Consider the following 21,407-nt stretch of genomic DNA (forward strand, 5'->3'; position numbering starts at 1 on the left):
TAATAATAAAACTTTATTTATACCCCACCACCATCTCCCCAATGGGGACTCGGGGCGGCTTACATGGGGCCATGCCCAGAACAGTACAATATAACAGAATATAAAAAGAACAACAAATCATAACACATTGAACAATACAATAAATGATAATATACATTACAACGCAAAATCAGAAGAACAATAAAAACAAGGGCGGGCCACATGAACACTAAGTTAAAACTCGGGGTGAGAAAGAAATAAGAATAAACATTAACATTGAGGCTGGGTGGCCGTCTTTCAGGAGTGCTTTGCTTGTGCTTTTGGTGCACAAAGGCAGGAGGGGATTGGACTCAATGGCCCAAATGGTCTCTTCCAGCCCTCTTTTTTTAAATTATTATTATTATTATTATTATTATTATTATTATTATTATTATTGCTATTAACATTGAGGCTGGGTGGCCATCTGTCAGGGGTGCTTTGAATGTGCTTTCGTTGCACAAAGGCAGAAGGGGATCGGATTCAATGGCCCAAAGGGTCTCTTCCAACCCTATTATTATTATTATTATTATTATTATTATTATTATTATTATTATTATTATTATTATTTTCATTGAGGCTGGGAGGCCATCTGTCAGGGGTGCTTTGCTTGTGCTTTTGGTGCACAAAGGCAAAAGGGGGTCGGGCTAAATGGCCCCAAGGGTGTCTTCCAACGCTCTTTTTGTTGTTGTTGTTGTTATTATTGTTTGGTGGCCAACTATAGTCGGGCCCTCCAACGGTCCGAAGGATCGTGAACTGGCCCCCTGTTTAAAAAGATTGGGGACCCCTGGTCTAAGGTGTAATGAATTTGGGCTTGGGATGACTTGCACTTCACAGAGGTTGGCAGGAACGTTTTTGCATAGAGTCTCACAAAACTGATCAGGAGGGCTTTAAACTGCCAAATAATTGGCATTGGTGAGATGAGTCTCATGATTGGAATATAGTAACAGAGGGGTATAATCTATTTTGGAGAAATAGACCAAACAGGAAAGGAGTAGGAGTAGCAGCATTGTATATCAAGGTCTTTTACACATGAGATGAGATCCATGACAATCAATCCTGGCAGCCAAGTTGAGTGTATTTGAGTAAAAATCAAGGGGAAAAAAACAAAACAGGGACATCATTATGGAAAACTACTACAGACCTACAAGCCAGACTGAAGACTTAGATGATGCCTTCTTGGAAAAGATAACCCATGTTCTGAAAGGAGAAAAGTAGTAGTGATGGGAGATTTTAACTATCCTGATATTTGTTGGATGACAAACTCTGGTTATCTAAACAAATGCAAGTATCTCTTCCAACTCTATGATTCGGTGATTTACTTTCGCCACTATTTCATGATATTCCATGTTGAATTCAGGTCATTGCCCCCTTTGCAAGTCTTATAAAAGGTTTGCTCCACAGCTAGATGATTGGCTAACACATCAAGGAGAAGGAGAAGGTTGTGTAAATCATAGAACCACATGATGGAAGTCTATCTTTCTCAAGTGTTAAACCTGTTCCTTGCAGGATCTTTCACAAAAAGCAATCCTCAATCACTTGAGGATCAGATACTCATTTTTCCTATATGCTGACATATATATGCAAGATACTTAATATAGGTTTTAAAAGATTAATCACAAGCCTTATTATTACTAAAAAAAAATTACCCAGTCATTGTTGCAAAAGCTCTAAATCAATGGTTCTCAACCTGTGGGTTCCCAGGTGTTTTGGCCTACAACTCCCAGAAATTCCAGCCAGTTTACCAGCTGTTAGGATTTCTGGGAATTGAAGACCAAAACATCTGGGGACCCACAGGTTGAGAACCACTTCTCTAAACATATACAGTAGAGTCTCACTTATCCAAGCCTCGCTTATCCAAGCCTCTGGATAATCCAAGCCATTTTTATCGTCAATGTTTTCAATATATCGTCATATTTTGGTGCTAAATTTGTAAATACAGTAATCACAACATTACATTACTGTGTATTGAACTACTTTTTCTGTCAAATTTGTTGTATAACATGAAGTTTTGGAACTTAATTTGTAAAATCATAACCTAATTTGATGTTTAATAAGCTTTTCCTTAATCCCTCCTTATTATCCAAGATATTTGCTTATCCAAGCTTCTGCCGGCCCGATTAGCTTGGATAAGTGAGACTCTACTGTAATGCAATTTCTGATAAAATTATCAGTACAAAGAGTTTCTAAGGTAGATACAAATTATGAAGGGAGGGAGGGACGATGGGAGAAAGGAAAGCTAGGAGGAACAAAAGTTAGTAGAGACAAGACAGAATAAATGAGAGATACGGGGGTATGCCTTTAAGAAAAAAATCAAGCCAAATGTGAACCTGAATAAAACCCAGCATCCAATTTAGACAGTTTTGTTTGTGCGTGTGTATACATCCATCGCTTTGAACATGACTTAGGATCAAAGCCTTTAAAATTAGATATAATTCCCAAAGCAGTTCAATATACAGACTCACAGGAGGTTGTACCGAGAACAGGGAGAAAAAACTTCAGCCTGAGACAGACATGAGAATCTAATTCCTAGGAAGCTATCAAAGATATAGGGGAAGTGATCTTGATGCTTACTGTTTTTATCTTGACACCAGTGCAAACTCCTATGGGACCAAGAGCAAATCAAAGCAAAAAAATTCTGAAATTCTAAAGTCTTATGACTAGTTGCAGATAATTGATTTTTCAATCAGAAATGTCATGTTAGTTCAAGTGATGAGCTAAGTTTCCTATGTAAACACTTTTGCTGCTTAAATGTCTTCTGCCTGCTCCTGCTAATGTAGAAAAATCACTGTTGGATCCAGAGGATGCTTCTCAACCTTACAGGTAAGGCTTTTTAACTGAGCATTACCTCTTCACAGGAAAGAGCCTCTTTGGTGGACTAATTCCAAGAGGCAAGGAATGTCTGCTTAAAATAAGTGTACTAATGACACCATCAACAGAAGTGGAAATCCGAATAAAAAACTCCCTAGCTGATCAAGGCTAATCTAGTACAGCATTCAAATTCTGAGGCTCTTCACAAAAAGAAGGCAGGCATCTTATTTGCTTTAACATCTAGTATTCAGAAATTTGCTGCCTTTGAACTTCTTCACGGAAGGAGCAAAGACCATCAGCATTGAAGCAATGATCCTCCGCCATCAACTTTGCTGGACTGGCCATGTTGTCCGAATGCCCAATCACAGTCTCCCAAAGCAGTTACTCTATTCTCAAATCAAGAATGGAAAACGGAATTTTGGTGGACAGGTAAAGAGATTTAAAGATGGATTTATAGCTAACCTTATAAACTGTGGTATAGACACTGAGGACTGGGAAGCCCTGGCCCTTGAGTGTTCTAACGGAAGGTCAGCTGTTACCAACAGTGCTGTGGAATTCAAAGAGGCACGAAAGCAGGACAAAAGGGAGAAATGTGCCTAGAGGAAGATATGTCAAGCCAACCCTTGTCGGAACCACCTTCCATCTGGAAATTAATGTCCTCACTGCAAAGTATATGAGGATCCAGAATAGGTCTCTACAGTCAGCTATGGACCCGCCACCAAGACCCTACATTTGGAAGGCAATCAGATTTGGCTACAAGTGATATCCTACGATGATGATGATGCCTTTGAACATAGTACAGGTTGAGAAACACTTATCAAGAATACCAAAACCCCAAATACTCCAAAACTGCCATATAGGTGACTGAGATAGTGACACTTTTGCTTTATGATAGTTCAAACTTTGCTTTATGCAAAACATTATTTCAAAATTATCTTTAGTCTATGTGTATAAGGTGTATATAAAACACAAAATAATTATGTGTTTGTACTTGGGTTCCATCTCCTAGATATCTCATTATATATGTGTATGCAGATACAGGAAAGCCAGGATCCAAAAGAATTTGAAATCCAAAAGACTTCTGGTCCCAAGTCTTTTGAATAAATGATACAATCTGTAGTTGTATTTTGTTGTCATGGCTAATTGATATCAACAGACTGAACAATGACTTTGCTTTAAAAAAATCATTAAAAAGTCGACTCTAGGCTGAAGTAGAGAAGCTTGAAGTTGACTGTTGTTCAATAAAGTAGTAGGTCTGTTCTGAACCTACTGCCAATCAGCTTCTTTGGATGAATCCAATTTCTAGTATTATGAGAAGCGCAAACATTTCCTTATTTAAAATCTCTGCTTTAGATTTTTAAATATCTAATTTATCAAGATTCCAAATATGATCCCAAATCTTTATTGAACGAATAATCCGCTATTTAGTCCTGGAAGGTGTTTGTTATATTTGATGCGGTCTGGATAAAATGTGAAGGAGTGATAATTTAATAACATGGATTTAAAGTGGCTGAACTGTTCAAGGAAACATTTTCAAAAGTGAGAATTACAGCCAGAACTGGATCAGAGAGTGACACATGGCTCAGTTTGAATATAAACATGGATTTCTCAAGTACCAACCCAATACTCTAATAAATACACCATACTGGTATATAACAGGTCACTTGCAGCTTTGGCCTGTTATGGCAAAATATTTCCATATGCTTTCTACTATCATATTAGCTAGTAGTTAACAAGAGATACTAGGAGCCCCCGTTGGTGAAATGGGTTAAACCCTTGTGTAGGCAGGACTCCTGACTAAAAAGTCGACAGTTCGAATCTGGGGAACAGGGTAAGCTCCCATCTGTCAGCTCCAGCTTCCCATGTGGGGACATGAGAGAAGCCTTCCACAGGATGGTAAAACATCCGGGCATCCCCTGGGCAACATCCTTGCAGATGGCCAATTCTCTCACACCAGAAGTGACTTTCAGTTTCTCATGTCATTCCTGACATGAAAAAAATCCCGAGAGATACTGAGTTTCAGGACCTCATCCTACAAGGGTGGGGGAGTAAGGGGAATTATCTTTGAAGTGTGGTGTTCAGTGGCCTTCCATTTCCAAAGGAAATTGAGAATTTAACAATAGTTTCCATCCCATCTTAAAATTCACAGTTCATCTCATCTTAAAATGCAACAATTCCCATCCCACCTTAAATACCTGGTTTCAGTAATTTCTATGCACAGGAAGAGCAATGGAGTCTATTCCCAGCTGCACAAGTTTCCATTTCTATACACTTTAAAGACAAAATCCACTGGAAACTGTCCTGTTTGTTTGATGGGCTCTGCGGGACCCCGTCTTTAAAGTGAATAGAAACGGTAAGAAGAAAATTCCCCCCTTGTGGGATGAGGTTTTCACTTATCCTTGTTGGAAAAAAAAACAGGTCTTGTAGATGTCAAGAGCCATGCTTGTCTTAACATCTTAAAGATAAAGGATCTAGCTGTTATGCATCTGGAAAGATCCTTGGTCCCTGCCTTGTAACATAAGCAGCAAACAGACAAAACTTTGGTGAACCAATTCACTTTTAGGACACACTGTTCCAGAGTTTATGATGAGCTGTAATCAACATACTGATGACAATGATATATAATGCCTTGAATTAAAGGGTGGATAAACAGAAGGTTCCTAAGCAACAAAACACAAAAGACATGCAGCTATTTTTCATCTTTTCTTGACCCCCTATATCAGTGGTTCTCAACCTGGGGTCCCCAGATGTTTTCAGCCTACAGCTCCCAGAAATCCAGCTGTAAGGATTTCTGGGAGTTGAAGGTCAAAAACATCTGGGGACCCCAGGTTGAAAACCACTGCCCTATAACATTCTATGGACAAGGCAGGATGGTTGTGAAACGAAAGTATGGTCTGAAAATCAGAGTTGTGGTACACAGAGTATGCAGGTGAACAAAGTCAACTCATTCTTGTCAAGATTAGAGGAGAGCAGTACTCTTGACATTTCAATGGGTGGGTTAACTATTCTGGGCAGAATCCTATTCTTTCTTTAAAAAGCAGCTGATACCTGGATGTGCAAGTGAGTCCCATGTCCAGCAGTGTCTTTCATCAGATGCACTTGCTTTGCCAGTTACATTACCACCCAGGATGCACTGACTAACTACATTCATTCCTTGGTAGCATTGCATTTGGCCTGCTGTAATATGCTTGATGGAGCTGCCCTGAAGAACTACTACTTTCTAGATGAACTTCATAGTGTTCCCTTCTGCTTCTCACCATTAATGAGAGATACGAGCTTCGCAATTCTTTGCCTAATGAGCAGGTCTAACCTTTTAAATGCACAGAATGGTTTGGGATCAGGATACCTCGGACTCCAATTGCCCTGAGAGGTAGAGATGGGCAAATGAACAGCTGCTCTAATTGTTCTGGTCATCAGAGACAAGAAAACAGACTACAAAGAGCAGGGCTTTCTTGGTTACAATATACATCCTTGAATTTTTGGCAAGTGTGCTTCAGACAGTTTTTGTAAGAGTTGTGGATTCAACAAGTTTCAGCTCTTTTTCTTTGAAGTTATTACTAATTTCATTGGGAGTTTGGGTGGTTTTAAATGGTGTCTCAAGTACTCAAATGTTTAATTTGATATTTCATACTTATTTATTTATTCTGTGAAGCAGCACATGGAACTAGTACCACATAAAGGGCAGAAATGAATCAAATGCATAAATCTGATTAAGTTTGGAAGCTAAGGTGCCAAGTGTTGCCTGTATCAGTGTTTCACATCCATTCTCTCTTTAAGGGTTCCTTCTCTGTGCTTTGGGAATATTCTGTGTTTTCATAAGCGGAAGTGATGACAAAAGGAAAGATTTAGTCTCTAGTCTCTGGATGGGTAACTTACCAGTCACTACAGGGTATGTCTGGGGTCCTGACACGTTGTTCCCCAGGTCTGGGTTAGCAGAGGTGGATAGACTTGACTTGACTTCATCTAGACCAGGGGTCAGAGCTGGGAGGGAGTACTCATTACCCTAGGGAGGAGAGAAAAGAAAGCTCTCTAATTGACGGACTGGAAAGAAGGGAACAGTGGGCAGATGGGGGAGGGAGTGAAGGTTAGGAAGAGGTGCAATGCAATCTCTGCAAGGACGGAAGCTGAGAAAGAGGGAATAGAGCAAATGAACCTATGGCCACTGCCCCATCTTTCCTATGTCAAGTATCATTTGCTTCCTGTATTGCTTGGATTCTACTAAGTTTACAAATATAGGTGCCAATTTTAAAGTTTTTCAGGAACCAGGGATAAAAAGGGAAGGGACTGCAGGAGTTTTGACTGGGTGAGTCTGTCTAATGCTTTCAAAGGACAATACCACCCGCTTAACCATTCTCTCTGCAGATTGAAGGGTGTTTACAGATTGTACACAAAGTTTCTGCTACAGTGAAGATTCTCTGGGGTGTTTGCACTATAAAAAGGAGGGTGTCCTCTGGTTAGTTTCTCCCTCCATAGCTCATTTTGGGGCTCTTATTCTTTAAAGGAGCCCCCCTTGCTTTCTCTAACTCTTGTGCACTGGGGTATGAAATTGGGGGTGGGGGCAGGCCACATGGTTAACAGAAGGGTGGGAGGGGAAAAACTCATTGCATCTGAAAGGGTGTCCTGTCCAAAGAGGCATTAGTAATTGCCTTTTTATTGTGGCAGCCTCCAAACCAGACACAAAAACCAGGGAGACTACCAAAAAAAAAAAAGAAGAAGCAGGAAAAGTTGTTCTGATTAATATTACATTAAATTAAAACTGATTTTCTGCTCTTTTTACTTTGTTTCCCCCCCGTTCCTGCTTCCCATGCCAGCTCCCTGGGAGCTGCCTTCCCCTGCCGCCCTCCTTGGCCAGCCACAATTGCCTAGTCATTTCCAATTCCTTCTTGTATTGATCTTCCTGTAGAAATCAGTTTTGTAATTAGCTGCAAATTAGGCTTTCTGCTGGGGGTGAGGCTGGCCACTGATTTATCACCAGAGTAATTCGCTGTGATCGGAGAGAAATTAAAATGAACTCAATTAGGGCTTTGGATTTGCTTTATGGGCCCCATTCAGAGTTTCTGGGGGAAGAATGACTGTGCTGGTGTTTAATAGTCTAATGAAAGTAAATAAAGGTTATTCATTGTAATAAACTCAGGGACTCAGGGATAACAGAAGCCCAAAGCCAACTTCTCCTTCACTTCTGTTGTTGGCTTACGGCACAGGGTGGTTTTAAAAGACTTTTGATCTTTCTGTTTAGACAAACCGCTCTGTAGATAAAAGGCAAGTCCAGGGAGGTAGGAAATGCTGGAGGGAGGGGTGACTTTTCAGAGCACAACGCAGGCTTGACATCAAGCAGTAAGAAAAGACGTTATTCTTTTGGGAGGCACCTCTGTGTTGAACACAGAGAACAGAAGGGGTGAATAGTTCTGCTTAAGTCAGCTAGGTCTACTTCTTCCTTGGCCTGTAGGCCATCTGTGATACGATTATCATTACCCAACAGTTTGAAGAAAGCACAAGAAATCCTAGTCAGTAGACCTCCTGTGAGAAAACTCAGCAGGAAGAATCCTTGTAATTTGGAGTATTTGTTATATAACAGGAGCTTGCCTCGTTGGCGTCTACTCTGGAGTAAATCCCAATGTGATTAATTAGTTTTACTTTTACATCAGTTTGCTCAGAACTGTACTTTTTGCCTCAAAAGTGTCTTTAAATATATACCACTTCTGGCAACTAATTCTTTTTATTTGACCACATACTCACTGATTTATGTGATGGTTCGTAATAAATATTTAATTCATGTATTGCTTTATAACTTTTGTGTGTTCTGCGCCCTAGAAAAATGTACCAAAAACTACTAAATGTATTTCAATCTTAATAAAATCCACATAAAGTTCCAACAGTTCACAGAGCTCTGTACAAGAGCCACTGTTAGAGATCAATTGTGAAAATGACTGCTAGAGCTCCTGCTTGTTGAAGGAAACAACTCTTAACTTCAGTCAAGCAAACAAAGACTTTGCACATATCTACACGTCTGGTCAACTTCAACAATATCACTCCTCTAGAAATCCCAGACAAAAGACAGAATAATACTTTTAAAATGACAATCCTTAATTGTTTGGTCCCGGTGTGGCTATTTGAGGGCATTTTAAAGTAATGAAATAATCAAATGGGTTTTTTTGCATCTACAAAAATATTAAACTCTCTGTGGGTAGCTATGTTTGCCTGCAATACTTTAAAAATTATTTAAAATTGTATTTTAATGTGTGAATTCTTTTAAAAATAAGATGTAGCTGCTAGAAATATTCTGTTTTAATACATGTTCTAAACTGCTTTTGGACTCCATATCAGGAAAGGGGTAGGATACTGAGTGAATGAATGAATAAATAAAGGTTTGTATTAAATTTGTGTGTATTTCCATGTAGCGCGTGTATACAATTTAAATTGTTGGATGAACTTAACATTATTAGTGTATTTTACAGTATAGAACTTCAACCAGAGGCATGGATTAAGGGAACTATCTCCAAAAGAAGGCTACAGAATGGAAAAGGAATCTTTAGGCAATTGTTACCACCCCTTTCTGTGTTGTTTTCGTGTGCTTGTAAGCACTGTGCAGGTGTACAGGCCACCAGCCTCTAAAAGTAATATGGGAATGTCTTGTACACAGGGATTTTATCCAGAAAGACTCTTCATGGATGTGTCCTTATATATATGTATGAACAGTTAAATTTTTCATATGTGCAGGCAGTCAAGGAAGCAAGTCATTTATACGTACGTGGCCTTGCTCTAGGGCAGTGGTTCTCAACCTGTGGGTCCCCAGATGTTTTGGCCTTCAACTCCAAGAAATCCTAACTGCTGGTAAACTGGTTGTGATTTCTGGGCGAATCTTTTTACAAGTTAGTCCCCTTCACACAACTACAGTTCCCAGGAAAGAAGTATTAACTATTATAAAGTCTATAGTGTAGATCTTACAAGAAAGTAAGGCATGTTCATAAGGGTGGAATTGAACTATCTGTTGTCTTCTGGAGCTGCATATATCCAATAAGCTTGTTTCCCCCAGACTGAGTCCACACCTGCTCAGATTTGATGTGCTCTGATGACTGAAACACATCTGGGTAAGAAGGACGCTCGAAGACTCGATCTAAAGCTTCCAGCTGCTGTTGTGTGAAAGTGTCGGCACGAAGGTGCTTCCGCAAACTATCCACACTGCTCTGGGAATCGCCGTTGGGGACTGAGCCTTCGGATACTTCTATCAGAGACAGGAAGAGACAACAGGGCATTAGTAAGGTTTCCTATGTGGTGTAGGTACCTGATATCTCCTTTCAGGTTTCTCCACAAGAGGGTCTGGCCCCTTTACACTTCCTCCCTCTGGCAAGGCCACCTCCCGAGAGTGCATTTTTCACCAGAGAAATCACTAGGGCTTCAAAACCATAGCTCAGTACTTGTATTATGTTCTGGGGTTAATATTTTGCTTAAAGTTCAGAATATCATCAGCCAGGTATGATATGGCGTGGACAGCGTGATGATTTATGTTAGTTGAGTCCTACTCATAAAAATTACAAAATCATCAGTGCCAAGCAGAAGAGGGACACCTGCTAATGGACAATACCAATAATGTGTAGTTTCCCAGAAATATTTTGCATTGTGCATTTGCTGACCTTTGATAGAGATGACCTCCATAGCACAATATAAACTACTGTGATCCAAGCATGTTTGCACCTGACAAGCCATCTTTCAAAGTAATAAAATCCAAATGTGCTAAGTGCCAGGTGTGATTCCACTCCTTCTACCAGATGTAGTTAAGGCTCAATTCTGTCTACATGTGCCATATGAGTTGGATTGAGGATGAACAGACCCTGTGGCATCCACGTGACACATGAGACCCATTTTCTGCCTTCTCCAATATTAAAAAAAGTCACACGATGCTCCAGAGCTTGCTCATATTTTGAGCCAGTGTAAATAGTTGGGCCGCTTCCTATTTGGAAATGACCACAGTTGTTTACAGTGCCATCCAACTTTCCCTGGGCTCAGTCAGCCCAAGGAGACGGGATGGCACTTATCTTCCCCTGTCATTCTGTCCTTAGCAGTGACCACCAGGCAAACAATGGCAGAGGTCACCACTCAGAGCCTGTAGAAATGATTGCTAAAATGATGGAGCGATTGGAGAAGGGAAGTGGGAAAGGGGGGAGCTATTCCTTTTCCACCTTTTCTTACATCACCTTGTCACTCTGGCTATAATCTCTACATGCGCTGTGTGGCAACTACTGCTGCTTTTGTGCACAGTAGCCACTGCAAATGCCAGATAAACAGTGGAAAGGTAATGGTGGTTGTCTGGCAATGCCAAATTCGTTCTGATGCCATGGAGCTGTACGGATGCTATCCAGCCATTGAGCTGGCTTGAGGCTGTGCAGTGTAGACACCTGTTAGGTCCTGGGTCTGCTTGGTTGGCCATGTGGACTTCAATGACACTGATCTGGAGGATCCCACTCCAGATCAGCATTGCTATATCTTGCACATGTAGATGCTCCCCTTGTGTCAGAAAGAGAAGGCTAGACAACCTGTATTAATTTTTTGATTTATTCTATATTCAATTTCCTCATGAACTATGCCTCACTAGAGTTTAAGAATGTTAGAATATCATCTATTTCTCTATATCAGTGGTTCTCAACCTGTGGGTTCCCAAGTGTTTTGGCCTACAACTCTCAAAAATCCCAGCCAGTTTACCAGCTGATAGGATTTCTGGGATTTTAAGGTCAAAATATCTGGGGACTCACAGGTTGAGAACCACTGCTTTATATTAAGAAATATGATAGCCCTATCATGGATGGGGGATCACTTTTGTATGTTACACAAACTGACTTACATTTTTGGTGACAACAACATACGTGCTCAGCAAATTTTAAAAATCGGAACAGATTCATAATCAGGAGGTATACAATTTATCAAATAATTACATATGTTACATTTACTGAGAAATACTTTCCTTTTCCATTCCCAAGGAAAGGAGGTTTGGAAACTTAACTTTAAAAAAAAATGCCAGGAGTCATTCTGGGATCCAAATTGGAGTCCCTCCTTCAAGGTTACTTCTCTATTATGGACGACTTATACTGCCACTTCCTTTCTGATTGCTCTACGTGTCAGCTGATATGTGATTATACAATATGGTATAGTCAATACTGCATTATACACAGTAAACTAATACAGTATTACCTGTGAGAGCAGGGACAATATCTTGCTTTAATGAGTACAAGTCTGCAGCTTCCTGCTTCTTTCCCTCTCTGATTTCCTTATGAAGGCAAAGGGGAATCATACTGTGAGGAGAGGGGAAAGCTTTTTGCTGACGTTAACCTTCCTTGTGTGTGCCTTCAGTCACCTGTCAACTTATGGCGATCACATGAATTTCTAAGGGAAGGAATATGCAGAAGTGGTTTTGCTAGTTCATTTCACTGAAATATAGCCTACAGCACTTGATATTCGTTGGCACGTTCTCACCCCAAGTACCTTGCTTAGCTTCCAGGGCCAGATAGAAAATCTTTCCTTATTTCCACAGAAACAAATTCTTGAACTGAATTTGAATTCTCAAATTTACATGTTTCATCTTAACCTGCATTAACAAAAGTCACTGGATACTCAAGAGCTTCCTCAAAATTTGGGAGTATCTAGATACTTTGCGGACGTATAATCAATTGTGCCACTTCCTATTTGGTGGTGGACACTACTCAGTGCCTGAAATGATAACATACCAAGTGCTGAAGAGACTGGGGGTAAAAGGGTGGAGAAAGAGCAGCGATTTCCCCTCTTCCCGACAGTACTCTAAATATTGTCACTCCAGGTGCCAAGCAGTGTCCATTGCCATTTTCATTTCCACTAAGGTAAGTTCAAGGGGAGCAGGCCTGTAGCGAGGGGGGGGGGGGTTAGATTAGGACGCGGAACAACGGCTTCAAACTACAGGAAAGGAGATTCCACCTGAACATCAGGAAGAACTTCCTCACTGTGAGAGCTCTTCAGCAATGGAACTCTCTGCCCCGGAGTGTCGTGGAGGCTCCTTCTTTGGAGGCTTTTAAGCAGAGACTGGATGGCCATCTGTCGGGGGTGCTTTGAATGCGATTTCCTGCTTCTTGGCAAGGGGTTGGACTGGATGGCCCATGAGGTCTCTTCCAACTCTACTATTCTATGATTCGGATCAGCATAGCCTTATTTGCATTGTCAAGATGCACCCAAAGCCACTACCTTCTGAACCACTTATTGGTAGCAATGAAAGATAAAATGAAATAAAACAAAAGAGCTTATGTAAAGATTTTCCCTTCCTGTATTCTAACAAATTGGCAAATAACAAAACAAGCAGCATTAATTAACACATGGAATGTACTTGTTTTCAATCTGAGCTACTGTGCATTAATAAATAATTTTCAGACTTGCCGTATATACTTGAGTATAAGCAGAATTTTAGCCTGTTTTATGGCTGAAAAGCTCCCCCGCCCCCTTGGCTAATATTTGAGTGAGGGCCCTGGCTGGTTTACATTCTGGTTGGTTTATAGTAGAGTATATAGATAATCAGAGTTAGACAGTCTTATCTTATTAAAGTCTTATTATTATCTTAAATTACAGTTTTATGTAAATATTCAAAAACATTTAACCTACTGATGCCTCAATTAATGTAACAGTATTGGAATCTATTTTTATTTTTGAAATTTACCAGCAGCTGTTGCATTTCCTACCCCCGTCTTATACTCAAGTCAATAAGCTTTCCCAGTTTTTTGTGGTAAAATTAGGTGCCTCGGCTTATATTTGTATTAGCTTATACTCGAGTATATACGGTACTTCTCCTAATACTTCCACCCACCCAGTCCTTCACATTTCCACATATCCACTTCTCTGCCCAAGCCTTATGATGCTCAGAGATCACATTTTTAAAAGATGAAAAATGTAATTGTGGATGAGGTAATAGTTACTGTACTATGATACAGGAGGCTGGAACTGGAATTGGAATACAGCAAAGAAGTTCAGCTAAGTGGGATCAATTGCGGTTTTGCCAAATAGCACTTTATCCCAAACTGCATGTTTTGTGTAAGTGCTGTTTAAAGTAGAAATATGCCCAAATAGCACTTGGTCACACATGAGTGAGGTTATTTATTTACTAATTTAATATCCTACTCTTTTCCCTGAATAGCGACACATGATTAGCAAGCTACATATATTAGGAACCTGGCCCCAATCATACAGTAAAATATATGCACAAACAACCTCCCCGCACTATTTATGTGCTTTTTATTTCACTTAAGGACTATCCATATATAACATTAAGCATGTTTAAGTATCTAATAAATAACTTCGGGCAGGTGACTGCATTCATATTTTATTTCTGTGAAGTCCATTTTTTGCCGTATCCTTTCCTATTTATCATGGGCACTGTAGGTAGAGAAATACTACATACATGCATACTCTTTGTAATATTGTCCCTAAAAACTTTGAAACCTGAGTCCCAAATCATCTCCATTCTGAGCTGCAGAAACTGAACTATAATCTAATTAATGCAATCTGTCCAGCAGCCACCTTTGTATCTACAATTCCACACAGAGCATTCATGCCTGTGTAGAAATGCGCATGTATACACTGTGACTTTGTTTTCAGGAGCTGAAACCTGAGCTATCTCAAGCCACTGTAAGCTTCTCTTTCCCTTCATTTATTCAGGTCCCTTCAGATCTTGACAAATCTGTCACTCTAAATTTGCGAGAGATTATGGTGCTCTCCCTAGTAGGGAGAGAGGTGATATATGATATCTGCTGCCCCTATTGATTGCCTGATCTGGTGGCAGAGGGCCAGCAAAATGAACTTGAAATGAACATCATGCCTCAACTCATTGTGCGTATAATACACTACTTAATCCCACATTTTTCAGCTGCTATGGAATTCAATTGATCAATCATGTCCCACTGATAGTTCTGGGGGTTACTGCTGCTCTGCACACAAACTCAGGACATCAAATACGACAGTCTCCAAGTAGGGACAGATGGTGAAAAGGGTGAAGTTATAAGTCGGAAAAACGAAGGCTGCAGTATGGTACACAATTACCTGGGAGTAGGCATCAGTGAACTCACTGGATCCTAGGTCTGAGAAGCTACACACAGGATTAGAATCTATCTAAAAATGGCAGAGAGCATTGAAAACAAGGGCACTGTTTATATAGTTCAAGAACAAAGAAATTTTCAGATGCTGTATCAGGCAATTTTCTGTGTTTAATTCTGCACTGATAATTATGCTAATCTTTCTTGACACTCATGTCCCTCCCATGCCACCTCCCAAAAGCAATGAATAAATAGCTAGAGAAAGATTTGTGAGGAATAGGTTTGAATGCTTGACCAGTTGTGACTTCAAGGCAAGCTTCCAACATGTGTGTATCAGAGGAAATTGGCAGCTTTCAGAAAAGTTGGAAATTATGGATTCCGAGGATCCAAATTATGATGAACAATTACATCATCATCATCATCATGATTTTTTTTTAATATATTGGGTTTATGGTTCCCGTCCCTTTGGCGAAGTGCGTTAAAGCACTGAGCTGGAGACCGAAAGGTCCCAGGTTCAAACCCCAGGAGCGGCGTGAGCGGCCGCTGTTAGCTCCAGCTCCTGCCAACCTAGCAGTTTGAAAACATGCCAATGTGAGTAGATCAATAGGTACCGCTCCGGCAGGAAGGTAACGGCGCTCCATGCAGTCATGCAGGCCACATGACTTTGGAGGTGTCTACGGACAACGCCAGCTCTTCGGCTTAGAAATGGAGATGAGCACCAACCCCCAGAGTCAGACATGACTGGACTTAACGTCAGGGGAAACCTTTACCTTTACCCTTTGATTAGGTTGTGTGTTATTTATTGCTATTTAATTGTATAGTTTTACTTTGTTAATAATGTGTTATTACGCTGTAATGTAATGTATGTGTTGTTTTATGACTGGAAACTGCACTGAGTCCCATTCGGGAGATAGGGCGGTATATAAATAAAGTTGTTGTTGTTGTTGTTGTTGTTGTTGTTGTTATTATTATTATTATTATTATCTTCTGCTTTGTCTCTCCTGCAAGAGACTCAAAGCATCTTAACAAATACATCCAGAATATTTATCAGCAGTTTTCTCTAGTATGAATTGAATGCATTTTCTATTATGTCCCAGAAGGAGAGTGATTAGATAGTTCTCAGGCCCCTTCTATACCGCCATATAAAATCCAGATTATCTGCTTTGAACTGGATTATATGACAGTGTAGATGCATATAATCCAGTTCAAAGCAAATAAATGTGGATTATCTGCTTTGATAATCTGGATTACTTAGCAGTGTAAAAGGGGCCTCACAGAACAAAATAAAAAACAAATATTGGCTCACTAATTACATGCTTTTTAATTGACAGATTTAAAACTTTACTAGTTTTTCTTCAGAAACAATGTTAAGAAACACTGTATTCATAAATGTTGGGGCTCATAGCAGATCTAACTTTTCTAGCAGATCTAGTTCTGTAGATCCAAAAATGAATGAACTAACTGTATCTGCTGTCGACAACAACATACTAAAGACAAAACAGCATGTCACATATGTGTGCATGTGTCATCCAAGTTCCTTTCGACTTATGATGACCCATGAATTTTATAGGGGTTTTTTCAGGCAAGGAATATTTTGAAGTCTTTTGCAATATAGCATTTCTCTGCAATATAGCCAATTGCACTTGGTATTCTTGGCAGTCTCCAATCCGACACCTAACCAGAGTTGATCTTGCTTAGCTTCCAAGAGCAAACCGGAACTGGTGCCTTTAGGGTTTTAGGATACTGCATGCCAAATAAGGAGATGCTATAATTGCAAGTGAGCTACTTATGTTCGGTGTCTGTGAACTAATAGCCAAGCATATTCCATGTCCTAAATCCTCACCATACTAAGATGCCATTCCGGGATAACATCCTTGACATGACAAAAAACAGCAATCCTAACAAATGGCAAGTCAGCAAAGGTAAACATTTAAGCACTCTTAGTTGATCTTCAGCTACAACAAAAATGCTTAGGTTGGGTCCCCCAAAAAGGGACCCTTTGCATTCTTATATCGTTTTACAGATCATAAGGAGGCCCTTTGTTTCAGAAATCGTAACTTTGAAGTGTCCCTTATTTTTGGAAAAAAGGGGGTGCTCTAGCATCCTTTATCCCAAACTCTGCCTCGGTGCCATTCTCTTTCTCATACACCCCTTCCTCCCACAAATATGTTCCTGTGTCCCACAGCAGGCAGGGCCAGTCAGCTTCTTTCCGAGATATTCCCCCTTGGGGAGCTTTCACATCACTGCCAGTTGTTGCCGTTTCAAACTCAATTGTTCTGCTTGGTACTGAGGCAAATGGAGTCATTAATTACCTTCTATCGGCTGGGACGAGTTTAGAAAACGATCAATACACAGCGCTTGTCATTCACAGCAGCTAGTCCCAGCCTGTGCAGACAGGCCCTGCTTCCCACTGCACTCCTAGCGTCTCCTGGGCCTAACAAGAGACTGAAAAATGCTAGCAACCCAAATTCTAGGGAGTCCATGTTGGAATAATTGTGCAAGTAAAACGAAACAGAGGACTTTGCCCCAATATACCATATGGCTAGTCTCCCAACTATGCTCTCTTTCAGTGGAAGGAACTGGCAAAACCATCTCTTGAGTATTCCTTGTCTAGGAAAGCCCTATAAAATTCATAGTGGCCATAAGTCACATACATACACAGAGACAGATTTCTTACCAGGACTGATCATCATTTCAGTAACCTATACGAAGCATTTGTATCTTAGCATCAATACCACAGAGAATAGTGAAGCATCATTTTCATATAACACAAACACCCCTCAAATGCATCTGCCTCAAACCCTGTTGGCATGCCAATCATATAAGAACATGCTGACTGGGAAACACAAAAACAAATGCTATTGAGTACCTGACATGTGATTTCCATACAGATTGGTGGACTATAAGGTAAATGTAAAGGTTTCCCCTGACGTTAAGTCCAGTCATGTCTGACTCTGGGGTTTGGTGCTCATCTCCATTTCTAAGCCGAAGAGCCAGCGTTGTCCGTAGACACCTCCAAGGTCACGTGGCTGGCATGACTGCATGGACCGCCATTACCTTCCCGCCACAGCGGTACCTATTGATCTACTCACATTTGCATGTTTTCGAACTGCTAGGTTAGCAGGAGCTGGAGCTAACAGCGGCTGCTCATGCCGCTCCCGGGGTTTGAACCTGGGACCTTTCGGTCTGCAAGTTCAGCAGCTCAGCACTTTAACGCACTTCGCCACCGGGGCTCCTATGGTGGACTATACTGGGCCAGATCTATATAATCTGGCAGCTATTTTAATCTTTAAATGGATTATAGGCTAGATAGTTTACTTCTGAGCACATGCCCCTACCCTTTTAGATCCACAAATATAAGACAATTTAAAAAATATTGTATATTTCCAAAGTCAAATATTATATCACCAAATCTATGTTCCAATAATGAACAGAGTTCATTTTTTCCTGAAATATCTGATTTGAATTTATCTTCCTCATTTATAACAACGTGTCGTGTTTTATTTATGACCATAGCAAGCTATATCTTGTTTTCCCATTGATCAACAATTGGTATTGGAACAGATCAGCAAGATTCTGCCAATAGAATGCAATCAACATGGATCTCACCAATACATAGGATAGGATTAAATTGTACTGGTTTTTTTTACTGTTTACAGTCTCACTTCAACCTTGCATGACTGAAGAACACCACCACAATACATAAGCAGATGTCCCTCCTCTTTTTCTGTATTACATCAGAAATCAGTTACTCTTGGGAATATTTTTAGAGATCTTTATTACATTTATATAATATTACATATTGTTCACTGAAAAAGTTCTCCCTTAAGTTTATTTTTTAATTTATTGTTTGTTTTATATGACATTGAATTTTTGCCTATCTTTAAGGCCACTCTGCGTTTCCTTCAGGGTGAGAAGGGCGGGATATAAATATGGTAAATAAAGAAATAAATAGATAAAGTTTTCATCAAGTACATTTTAAAACTTCCATAATTTCACAGGTATACTGATACATATTCCCCAAATTTGGGAATACTGTACTCCCAATCCCAATCCTGTTCAATTTTCAAGATCCTTTACTGTCTATATCTAATACAATAATTTGCTAATTTGCATGCTGTCTTGTAACAATTTAAAAAATGAAACAGAATTTCTAGCCACATTTCCTTGTCTGACCCTCTAAGGACCTTATCACACACACCCCTCCCCGTGCCATTTTGCCAGCAAGCCGTTTTGCCATTCCTGCATGACAACGCTTTCCCCATCATACAGAGGAAATGTTGCCCAACTGGGGCAGAAGTGTGCTAGCTCCAATGGCTCCTTCCCATATTGATCTGTTCCTCAACTGACTGGCAAACATCCTAAGACAGTTAAATTGGTAAGTGTGATGAGGTCCCAAATCTATCCTCCTTTAATATAACTTGCACCAGCAAATATTGGTGGGGGAGGGAAGAAAATGAAGAGTAACCACAGACATATAATACAAGTGGGAACCAGCATTGTGGTCCAACAGGAATGCACTAAGATGCCTTGGTGATGAGATGGCGGCCAGCAGCACAGCCATGCCAAAACCGATTTGGCCCCTCTGATTTTGCCCTCAAAATGGAAAGAAATGCAGGTACTCGAGCCCCTCCCCTGTTCCTCTCAAGATACTTTGCCAGTCACACGGCAAGAAACCAGGAAGAAGAGCTGCAATAAGTCAGATATGTGTGTTTTTTCTGTTTTGAAGCCAAAATCAGGATGGGGAAGTATAGGAAGAGATAGCCACCCCATGTCCATGGGCTGCCTGAGGAATGTGGGATGGCTGTCAAAGTACCCACCTCTGATTCTGCACAGGAATCAAAGGTGGGTGTCTACACTGGTCAAACATGGTGCAGGATTTGGTCTTTCCCAAATCATTAGGCGGCTTTTTCCAGGTTCAATTGGATCAGCCTTTGCGTGTTTCGTAAATACCTGCAGGCTGACTCGGCCCCACATTGTGTAAACGCACCCCTAATCTCCTGAATCACTTAAGCCAAACAAACAAACAGCAAAATAGACAGAATCATCCCAGGAAACAAAAACTTCTAATTTGACTGAGTTTCCTTCAAATCAGGCAAAGTGAATCTCTGCTTCTTTCTCTTTCTGAAAACCTATTATTATGTCCAAAAGAGATACAGTAGAGTCTCACTTATCCAACATAAACGGGCCGGCAGAACGTTGGATAAGCGAATATGTTGGATAATAAGGAGAGATTAAGGATAAGCCTATTAAACATCAAATTAAGTTATGATTTTACAAATTAAGCACCAAAACATCATGTTATACAACAAATCTGGCAGAAAATGTAGTTCAATACGCAGTAATGCTACGTAGTAATTACTGTATTTACAAATTTCGCACCAAAATATCATGATATATTGAAAACATTGACTACAAAAATGCGTTGGATAATCCATAACGTTGGATAAGCGAGTGTTGGATAAGTGAGACTCTACTGTATACCTGAAACAAAAATAAGCCTCTGCATTATCCAAACTTTTACAATAGTAGGTAAAGGTAAAGGTTCCCCTGACGTTAAGTCCAGTCATGACCGAGTCTGGGGGTTGGTGCTCATTTCCATTTCTAAGCTGAAGAGCCGGCGTTGTCCATAGACACCTCCAAGGTCATGTGGCTGGCATGACTGCATGGTCCGCAAGTATTGCTAATGAAATGCTACACATCCCTTTTCTGAATGAGTGAGCCATAACCATACCACTAAAGGGGTATTATTACTTCTGTTCTCCAGTTCAAACAATGTGAAGTATTTTTAAATGTTTGAAACAATAACTGCGTCACTGTAACCAATAAAACTGCATGATACTTATATACAATATTAGGCATCAGGAATCCACACTTTAAAACCCTCTTGCTAATTCATGCCTTAATCCTTGCCGTTTTCTAATTCTGTATATCTATACTGTTTGAATCTTGTTAGATTTATCAGAACATCCAGTTTGGTAAAGTAAGAAAAAGAAATAAGATAAACAATATTTCAAGTACTGTATGTTTTGATGCCAGCTACTCTTCCCAACCAAGAAATGATTAATTCAACTCATTGTCACATTTCTGTGGGGTCTACAAGTGACTACTTTCAATTATATTGCAGATATTATCTGGAAAAGTACCATAATGTATTTGTTTTGCATTTTAATAAGTTTATAAGTACAGCCTTTTCTCATTCTCCTCCATATTTACTGAAACATTAGTGATTTCTTCAAATTAATGAAGTATCTAGATATTTTGTCAAATGCTTCTAATTTATTTTAAGAATAAGAACCAACATCCCAAGATCCTTGCCTAAAACATAATTTTAATTTCAGGTTGACCCAGGCTGGCCCTCTTGATGTGTCTATCTTGTCTAATCTGTTCTACCTTTGTTACAATACATAAATTAAACAATAATTGGGATAACAGAGAGCCCTGTGTTACTACTTTTTGTAGTTTAATTATAGATGGCATTATAACTGCAATCTTGTCTACAGGATACAGTCCATGTTAATACTGCAGATTAGAAAAGGAGCT

The 21,407-nt window shown here is 39.9% G+C and overlaps 1 protein-coding gene across 7 annotated transcripts in view; it reads right to left on the reverse strand.

The window, feature by feature from the left end:
• The window catches only part of pax2 (paired box 2), a 143,794-nt gene that overhangs the window by 32,921 nt on the left and 89,466 nt on the right, over positions 1–21,407 (reverse strand). For 6 of the 7 annotated variants that reach the window (XM_062975903.1, XM_062975900.1, XM_062975902.1 and 3 more), the window contains 2 exons: positions 9,873–10,048; positions 6,703–6,829 (listed from right to left, as the gene is read on the reverse strand). The exons of the other annotated variant lie outside the window; for it this stretch is intronic. In XM_062975903.1, the coding sequence (XP_062831973.1) occupies positions 6,703–6,829; positions 9,873–10,048 (303 nt within the window). The remainder of the gene's footprint in view (positions 1–6,702; positions 6,830–9,872; positions 10,049–21,407) is intronic. 7 annotated transcript variants of the gene reach the window in all.

The sequence above is a fragment of the Anolis carolinensis genome, chromosome 3, assembly GCF_035594765.1.
Source record: "Anolis carolinensis isolate JA03-04 chromosome 3, rAnoCar3.1.pri, whole genome shotgun sequence".
NCBI lineage: Eukaryota > Metazoa > Chordata > Lepidosauria > Squamata > Dactyloidae > Anolis > Anolis carolinensis.